The sequence below is a fragment of the Ipomoea triloba genome, chromosome 13, assembly GCF_003576645.1.
Source record: "Ipomoea triloba cultivar NCNSP0323 chromosome 13, ASM357664v1".
Lineage (NCBI taxonomy): Eukaryota > Viridiplantae > Streptophyta > Magnoliopsida > Solanales > Convolvulaceae > Ipomoea > Ipomoea triloba.
This window is the reverse complement of record NC_044928.1, coordinates 27,226,858-27,236,927: the sequence shown is the minus strand read 5'-3', so window position 1 is coordinate 27,236,927 and position 10,070 is coordinate 27,226,858. Positions and strand designations below refer to the sequence as shown.

The 10,070-nt window shown below is 28.7% G+C and overlaps 2 protein-coding genes across 2 annotated transcripts; both read right to left on the bottom strand.

The window, feature by feature from the left end:
* Positions 1 to 871: 871 nt before the first annotated feature.
* On the bottom strand, positions 872 to 2,386 carry LOC116001427 (bidirectional sugar transporter N3-like). Its single transcript, XM_031241305.1, has 6 exons — positions 2,335 to 2,386; positions 2,123 to 2,159; positions 1,835 to 2,045; positions 1,387 to 1,545; positions 1,115 to 1,234; positions 872 to 1,024 (listed from the first exon to the last, which is right to left on the bottom strand). The coding sequence occupies exons 1-6, from the start codon at positions 2,384 to 2,386 to the stop codon at positions 872 to 874; spliced, it is 732 nt and encodes a 243-aa protein (XP_031097165.1).
* A 3,362-nt stretch (positions 2,387 to 5,748) lies between these two features.
* LOC116000807 (bidirectional sugar transporter N3-like) lies at positions 5,749 to 7,652 on the bottom strand. The gene is made up of 5 exons (XM_031240645.1): positions 7,531 to 7,652; positions 7,321 to 7,357; positions 7,031 to 7,241; positions 6,196 to 6,315; positions 5,749 to 6,007 (listed from the first exon to the last, which is right to left on the bottom strand). The coding sequence occupies exons 1-5, from the start codon at positions 7,580 to 7,582 to the stop codon at positions 5,852 to 5,854; spliced, it is 576 nt and encodes a 191-aa protein (XP_031096505.1). The 5' UTR covers positions 7,583 to 7,652; the 3' UTR covers positions 5,749 to 5,851.
* Between the last annotated feature and the right edge of the window lie 2,418 nt (positions 7,653 to 10,070).

The following is a 10,070-nucleotide window of genomic DNA, read 5'->3' as shown; positions in this document are numbered from 1 at the left end:
TTTTTTTTTTTTTTTTTTTTTTTGAAAAGAAACTTTGAAGCTTTTAATGCGTAAACGGTAAAACATCAAATATATGTTGGAAGGGTGTCAAGGAACACCCTTTTTTAGTATGCTATATATTTTTTTTTCCCAATATTATGCTGCAATTACTCTAAGTAGATATTATTATGAAAAATCGAAAATAAATAGTTTTTCATTCATTTTTTAATTTTTTTTTCAGTTAAAAAGAGAGAGTCTATTTGTACCCATTTGGTGCTATTGTTAAACTCACTTATATTTAAATCGTGAGATTTAAGGTGTTTGAGGGTTATAATATAAGAATATTTAGTAATTGGAATGAGCTTTTAATTAGTAAGTTTAAACCACATGAACAAAAAGCATTCTTAGTGTATTGAAACGTTGTTGAAATTAAAATTTTTAAGGACTAACATATTATTATCATGCCTTTGGTAGTTGCTACAATTGCTATCTATTTTTGTGTGGAAAATTAAAATAATGGTCATTGCATAAAAAAGGTCTTATGTAGTGATAGATCTAAACAGTTATTGTAAGATAACAACATCTCATATATCATTATCTTATAAAAGTTATATGATCCATTTACTTCTACATTTATTTTGATTATAAATAGCTTTGCTCCCATGTTTATTTATGGGTATTTTTCTACCATGCATTGCATGTGTTTGTAACATATAGTATAATCATATGCAGGCCAGGTATAAAATAAAAGATGTAAAATATTGTAAACATTCAATCTAAATTATTTAGTCTCTACTTTGATTCAGCTCAGCTAGGTGTTGCTGGCCGCCTTTAGTCCTTCGCCTAGTCTTAAACTGATGGCATTGAAGTTGTCATGTTTTCCGTATATATTCTATTTCCCTTGATTAGATGCTTCTTGTGCCTCCATGTTCACTACATACTCTGGCACTTTTTTGCCTTCTTCTGCGACTGGTTTTGCCTTCCGATAGATTATATATAGTAAAATTTGTACTAGTGCCAACATAAATCCTAGGACATTTGGCAACTTCAAAATAAAAATTATAAAAAGAAAATTAATAAAATTATTTGGGCAAAATAACAACAACAACAACAACAACAATCTGAGTTCATTTACCGCGATACGCAAGTCCTTCAAGATCGCACCATAGCCACCCCACATAATTGCATTCAATGCGAGGAAGAAAGACAAGTAAAATGGCAAAAATTCTACACTCTTGGTTCGAATAACTTGAAGCTGTATTGAAATAATTTTGAAATCTATGTTAGTTTAATAAGAGATTGTAAAAACTAGTACCAAATTAGTCTGAGTTAAACATGATTATTGGATATGGTTGATTATTGTTCAAACTAAAAAATGAATGCTAATTAGTGAGATTATGTTTTTACCACAACGCTTAAGGGTGAAGCAAAAACACCCAGGGAGAATGCCACACAAATCCATCCAACAACACTAATACGAACATTGCCTGAGAAAACAAACCACGAGACTAAAAAAGTTGCGACAAATCCTCCAATAGATAGAATCAACTCCTTCAATGCATGATTCTGCACATAGTTACCCAAACAAATTATCAAATTTGTTACATTTTTACTTTTAAAAATTGAAATCAAGAATAAAAAATCTTAATTTTATCTCACTTAGGTCATGTTTTTTTAATTAGTCAATCCCAAAACAAGCATCACTTTCAAAGCTTTTTAAATTGATTTGGCAATGTGGGTCCATTTAGAATGGTACATTTCAAAATAATATTACATCTTATATATTTCTTTAAAAATTGTGTGCAATATAACTACCCTTTAAAAATAAAATAAGTGGAATAATATTTTGTGTTACCCTCGCTTTCTTCGCTGCGTAGATAATAAAAACGGTGATATAGATAGTCTCAGTAACAATTCCTACTGAGTTGATGGTGATGAGGAGATTGGCATTCTTCACTAGGAAAGCATAGTACATCCAAAGCAACGAAGATAACAATGCTATAACATATGGCAATGAATGAAAACCCATTGTTGACTTCTCTTTGTAGATTCGAATAAATGTCGACCTACAATGTAACAGTAATGTGAATGACTAATTAAAATACATGATTAATTCACAAATAAAATAATCACTGATTCTTACGTTGGTATGAGAAACACCGTGATTGATATAATATTTCCTGAAACATCATGAGGATAAACATTAATACAACAAGAAGCCTCAAAACATGTTATATTGGGTTGGAGCTCAAAATTGTAAATAGGAAAAGAAGAATAAACTGGTCCATGGTATACCCACAGACATAATTTTGGAACAGAAATATCGAAAAGGAAAAAACAACACAATTTAATCACCTAGGATTCCAAACACTAAGAGCCAAGGGTTGTGAAAATCTAGAAGTGCCATCTCTTGAGATTATACAAGGAAAATAGAAATTTTTTTCCTTAAAAAATATATCTTCTCTACCAATCTGTCACACACTCTCACTTTTCATGCATTGCATGCAGTCATTGGGGAATGGCATAGTATTTATAGACGGAGAGTTGTGTGGACCTCAGTGTAATTAAGTAGCTAATATTATTCAATTTGTGTACAGTGATGAGCTGAATTTGTAGTATGCGAGATATATCAATTCAATCTTTATTAACTATTAATGAAGCATCAACTATAAGGTATCTAATAACCAGGAAAAAAGAAATAAAAACCTCCGAATATTCTGGACCATGGCTTTTTATTTTTAAATTTTTTTTTTATTGAAATGAATTATTATTAAAATTAATCACAATTCAATACATGGCTTTAATTTGTTCTTCTCTCAGAGATTTAATAAATCAAAGTCCTTGTTTTCCTTAGCTTGTGCAAGATAAAATCCCAAAAAATAGCAATAGAAGATTAAAAAGTACTAATAATAAACTACTAATAATTCAATATATATATATATATATTTGCAAAAATTAGAAAAGAAATTAAGATTACTTGAAGAGAAAGCGTTTGATTGCTATTTTTTTCACATTAAGAGAAAAAACAAAACCCAAACTAGAATTTCTTTAATTTGTTTAAGTTATTCATTTTTAAAATTCTTTTGAAAGATTTTTTTAATAATTATATTTAGAAAGTTATAAGTGTTTATTGATGTTTTTTTTTTTTGATCCAAAGTGTTTATTGTTTTATTGAGGTTAATTTTAAAGATTTTTAATACACACACACTTTGTTTTGTTTTTTTTTGGGTTGGATATCCCCCATTTTTGTTTTCCAAAAAAAAAAAAAAAGGTACAAAAATTTTAGTTGACCCAATTAATCCCACCACTCCTATATACATAGCACCGTCCACTAAATTAACCTCTACTATATACTCCATTACTCTGTAACATTTAATGCCTTTTCAAGAACAAGTCCTTGTAATCTAGGCCACTGGGCAAGTCCAATGTACAGTAAAAATATTAATTCTTTTCTTTTTTTGGTGAAGAAAAATATTAATTCTTGATTACAGTATTTATCACATGGTATTTTTACAACATAGGTACTTAGGTACGCTGTGCAATCATTGCCATCCCCCATACATGTGCCGTTCATATGATGTCGCCGCGGTACATATTTGATTTACGTAACTCTTGATAATTTCCCTTATAAGTTATAACAATAGTTGAAAAAAAAAAGAAATAAATTAATTTAGCTTCTTTATAATTGACTAGTTCAAATTAAGAAAATTTATAGGTAATTAAATTTAGAATTTTAATTTGTATTTATCGATTTAATTATCTGATCAATTTGAGTGTAGTTGTCCCATCATGAATACATATTTACCGAGCTATTGACGTATTAGTTGTAAAGTGATAATGTTTTGAATATTTAATTAATAAACAATCTGAAATGTATTGTCCTTGTGCTTTAACTTTAATTTAGGGTTGCAATAATTTTAGAAGAACATCTTTTTCATCTTTATTGAGAGGTGGCGTTTTTCGAATATATTTTTTGGACACCTATCGCATCATTTAAATATGTTGAATTTTCGGTTGAATCATTTAGAAAGAAAAATAACATTATTTTTGAAAAAAAAATAATGATCTTGTTTTAAAGAAATACAATGTTACTTTTTCTCGATACATAAAACTTTAAATTAAAAATGTGATGCCTTCATAAATATAGAAAGCGTTATATTTCTTTTATTGTATGATTAATAATTAAAAAACATTCCAAGATTTCTCATAAGGGGATATATTAAACTCTCAAAAGTTCGGATGATTCTTACTCCAAAACAGAATTCTAAAGTATTATAAAACCATTAAGATACTAAAATAAAACTATAAATTCCTAATAATTAAGTCTTGTGTAAGACCGTCTCACCATGAGATGTGTATGTAATACTTTTTAGTTAAAACGTAATATTTTTATGAGTGCATAGAAAAATATTACATTTTTACTTTAAAAAAAATGTATGAATTGTGCATGAAACATGGCAGATTCATTGGTTTCAATACAATTTTCGAGCGGAGTAACTTGCATTAGAACATGACACTCGTTTCTTTTGAAAGCATTATAAGATATAAGTAATGGAAAAATGGAGCATTCAAGGAAGAGCCAAGGAAGTACTAGGCTTTGCCCATGCTCGTTCACCCTTTCTCTACACAGTATTTAAGCGCAATTTTAGTCCAATTTCTAGGGTTCCAACCCTTAACATATTTGGAGCTTATAAATTATAATCAAGGATTTACACTTGAATTTCAAAGATGTTACATCCATTACAATAGATAAGTTATATTTACCCTTTTTAACTCTTTCATGTGCAATAATGTTTACACTTTATTCTTGTGTTCTTGCTTTGTTTATGTATATAATGTGTGAGTAGTTAGTTTATGGGTTTGGGTTATGGTTATATATGTTCTATTTGTTATTATTGTATAAGCTAAGGATAAAATTCATAACTTGGAGTTCTTACAGATTATGATGGATTTATATACTATAATCTTGTTAATGTTTGATTGACCACTTCGAATACTTTCCCTTTAGCCTTAGGCTATGTTGGACCTCATAACACACTTAGGGAAAGTTTAGCTTTTAATTTTCTTGGTGTAGGCTCAACCTTAGCCAAGAATGAGTTATTTTGTTTAGTGGTGAGCCCGGTCGGACATGGTACCACCCCTATGGAATACTTTCATGTTCGACGCTAGACGAGATCGGACCTCCTAATACCATTAGAGAAAGCTTAGCTTTTGTTGGTTAATGTTAGGGCTCAGCTAAAAATGAGATCTTCCGTTTGGTGGTGGACGAGGTCGGACCTCGTAATGCCCAAAGGGAGCTTAGCTTATTCTTGGTCAAGGCTCGGGCTCGGCCAATAACGAGCTTTTCTATTAGGTGGTGGGTGAGATCGTGCCTAGTAACACCCCTTAGGAAAAACTTAGCTTTTTCTTGACCAAAGCTTGCGCATGCATAGCCAAGAATGAGCTATTTATGAATGGGAATCTAAAACTGTCAATGCATAAAAAAACATTTGATGTAATGATGCAACAATTATAGTGTTGTAAAAACCAAATCAAAGTTCAATGTATTTTTTTAACATTTGTGTAAGATAACATCTTATATAATCAAAATACTTCTATATTTATTTTGATTATATAACTGTGCTCTCATATTTATTCATAGAACTTTAATTTTTCTACTGCGCATCGCCCATGTTGTAACTTATAGTATAGTAACATGGGTATAAAACAAAATATGAAAATATGTAAGATAGAGTAAATGCTATAATAAATATAAATTATTTAGTCTCTACTTTGATTCAGCTCATATGCGCTAGTTGTTGCTTGTCGCTTTTAGTCATCCGTCTAATCTTAGAATGTCGGCAATGGAGTTGGCATACTTTTCGTCCATATTTTATTTCCCTTGATTAGATGTCTCTTGTAGCTTCATGTCCACAACAACATGCTCCGACACTTTTTTGTTTTCCTCTACAACTGGTTTTGCCTTCCGATAAATTACATATAGCAAAATTTGTACTAGTGCCAACAAAAATCCCAAGACATTTGGCAACTTCAAAATAAAAATAAAAATAATTAATAAAATCTTGTACTTGGGTAAACATTCTTGTCACTATATTATTTGACATATGTTGTCAGCAAAATAATAATAATAATAATATTATTATTATTAATATTAATAATAATAACAACAACAACAACAACAATAATAATAATAATAATAATGGTGAGTTCATTTACCGCGATACGCAAGTCCTTCAAGATTGTACCATAGCCGCCCCACATAATTGCATTCAATGCAAGAAAGAAAGATAAGTAAAATGGCAAAAACTCTACACTCTTAGTTCGGATAACTTGAACCTGTATTAAAACAATTTTGAAAATCTATGTTAGTTTAATCAAAGGTGGTAAAAATTAGTACCAATGCCTTGTAATTTTTCATTTAAATAATATTTTGAGCTTGAATTTGACAAATGCGTAATGACAAGCTTTAAACAACTACTCGGTCATAAGAGACTTGACTTCGATGCTTTACTAGATCCCATTTGAGTAGTTTATTGACATCAAATTAGTCAAGAGTTAAACATGACTATTGGATACAATTGATTATTGTTCAAAATAAAAAAATAGTTGCTAATTAGTGAGATTATGTTCTTACCACAACGCTAAGGGGTGAAGCAAAAACACCTAGGGCGAATGCCACACAAATCCATCCAACAACACTAATACGAACTTCGCCAGAGAAAATAAACCATGAGACTAAAAACTGCACATAGTTACCCAAACAAAAATGATCAAACTTGCTAAATTTTTACTTTAAAAAAAAAAAAAACTCAAGTGACCGATAAAAAAATATTATTTTTATCTCACTTTATTCGTCATTTTTTTTTCTTAGTCCTATCTTAAAATAGTACGGAGTATCACTTTTCAAGCTTTTTAAATTGATTTGATAAGGTAGGTCCATTTAGAATGGTACATTTGAAAATAATATTACATCTTATATATGTCATCAAAAATTGTGTGCAATACAACTACCCTTTAAAAATGAAATGAGTGGAATAATATTTTGTTTTACCCTCGCTTTCTTTGATGCGTAGATAAGAAAAATGGTGATATAGATAGTCTCAGTAACAATTCCCACTGAGTTGATGGTGAAGAGAAGATTGGCATTCTTCACTAGGAAAGCATAGTACATCCAAAGCAAGGAAGATAACAATGCTATAACATATGGCAATGAATGAAAACCCATTGTTGACTTCTCTTTGTAGATTCGAATAAATGTTGACCTGCAATGTTATAGTAATGTGAATGACTAATTAACATTCAATAATAAATATAAATATATTATTAATCACTAGTCCTTACGTTGGTACGAGAAATACAGTGATTGATATAATGTTTCCTGAAATATTATACATAAACATTAATACAACAAGAAGCATCTATCAAAGCATGTTGTTGGGTTGGAGCTCAAAATTTGTAATTAGGAAAAGAGGAATAAACTGGTCCATGGTATATACTCACATACATAATTTTGGAACAGAAAGAAGATGAAAAGGAACACAATTAAATTACCTAGGATTCCAAACACTAAGAGCCAAGGGTGGTGAAAATCTAGAAGTGCCATCTCTTGAGATTATGCAAGGAAAATAGCAATTTTTTTTCCTTAAAAAATATATCTTCTTTACTACTCTGTCACATGCACTCTCACTTTTCATGCAGTCATTGGGGACTGGCATAGTATTTATAGAGGGAGAGTTGTGTGGACGTCAGTGTACTTAAATAGCTAGTAATCGTCAATTTGTGTACAGTGATGAGCTGAATTTTTAGTATGTGGTTTAGATCAATTAAATATTTATTAACTATTAATGAAGCATTAACTATAAGGTATCAAACAATATAAAAAAAAAACTTATGAATTTTTGTGACCATGCATTTTTTTTTTAAAATTGAAATGAAATATTATTAAAGGAAATCAATCTCGACCAAGAGGGACATAAGGAGTTTTCCAAAAAATAAATTTCTTTATGGAAATAGACTATTGTAAAAGATAGATAAGGAACAAGCCAAATCATTTGTTGCACATGCATTGGGCTCAGCCGTGAGTGTGTTAGTAAGAATTGGGCTCGTGACCTTTATATACAAAAATAATGCTAAACCATTTCGCCACACCCTGCCAATAAGAAAAAAGATTCAAGATTTTAAAATTTTTCATAATTCAATATGTGGGCTTTGTGCTTCTCTTGAGATTTAAGAAACCAAGTTTTTTTTTTCCTTGGGCAGATAAAATCACACAAAAATAGCAATAAAAGATTAAAAATTACTAAATTTGTAATTTATCTAAAAACAAGTAATTGTCATATTTCGGACCCTTCCGTTCAACAGATTTGAAGAGATATGAAAAAAATCTGATTGCTAATTTTTTTTTTTCAAAATTAACAAAACAAAAAATTAAATTGAAACAAGAACTTCTTCTTTTTTTTTTTTGGTTTAGGGGATGTTGATTTTTTTTTAATAAATTATACTTAGAATTTATAAGTTTTTGTTGATATATTAACCTCATTATGGATTTATGGTAATTTTGTTGAGGTTAATTTTAAAGATTTTCAATATATTAATATACATATACACTTAATAAGCACAACAAGTTTAGTTGAGCCAATTAATCCCACCACTCCTATATACATAGCACCGTCCACTAAATTTACTATATAACATATTCGATGTATTAGGCCGGGGAAGTACAGTAAAAATATTGATTATTGTTTACAATTAAGTATTTACTACCACATTTTCAAAAAAAAAAAGAAAAATATTTACTACCACATGTTATTTTTACAACAATTTATATAGGTAGTTATTAGGTACGCTGTGCAATCATTGCCATCTCCCTTATGTTGACAACATTTTGAATAGTTAATTAATAAACAATATGATACTTATCAAACAACTTTTTCATCTTTATTTTGAGGAGACTTTTTCAAATTTCTCACATGTAAAATTTTTGGTTAAGAGAGTTTTTTCGCACTATATAAACAATTAAGTTAAAAATGTGGTGTCATTTTTATAAATATAGAAAGTGTTTTATATTCTTACCATTCTATAATTAATAATTCAAAAACATCAAGATTTTACCTATAAGAATATATCAAATTCTCACAAGTTCCATTGATTCTTGTTCCAAATCAGCGTTGCAAGTATTATAAAACTATAAAGTCCTTGCCTTGTATGAATTATGCAAGAAACTTAACAGATTCATTGAATTTTGTTTCAACACAATTTTTAAGCAGAGTAGCATTAGAATTTGACATTCGTTTCTTTTGAACATTTATAACTTCATGAGTTATCTTTGTAGTGTATATCTTCTAAATCACCTTAATCTAGTCATTGTAGATAAAATTATGTTCATGGCCTGCCTTTTTATACAAAGTTTCGTTTGAACCTTCAACCTTCCATTTGAATTATAAATTTGTTTATCAATTGTCTCAATTTGTTGGGTTTATAATTAAAAAGACTTTACTTTTATATAATAATGGACATTGTTTATTAAATAATTAATTATATTTGTAATAGAATTCTATTATCCTTTGGGTTATTCAAATTTTAATATTAATTAAATCAAGCAATTTTTTTGATAAACTTATGGAATTTTGGCCAATAATGCCAATATTCAGTAAGAATGCCTTTTTAATGAAGACCTTTTTAAAAAAAAAAATCAAAAATAAAGACTCCTTAGAACTTTTTATAATTTTTTTAAAACTTTATTATATAAAACTATATATACATAATTGATAGATGACGATTATTAATTCTTTTCCTCCAAGATTGGAAAATGTGGCATGCATGGAATCCAATCACTTACCATTGCAACCCATGGTTTAAAAAAAATTTTTTTTAAAGGATTTATAATGTTTTAGCATATAATAAACATTTCTCGCAAAACAACTTTTTAAAAAAATATATATAGTATAGCCATCTTTCTAATGAATTTATAAAGTCTAACTAAGTCGTGCCAAATAAGAACATATATATATATATATATATATATATATATATATATATATATATATATATATATATATATATATATATATATATATATATATATATATATT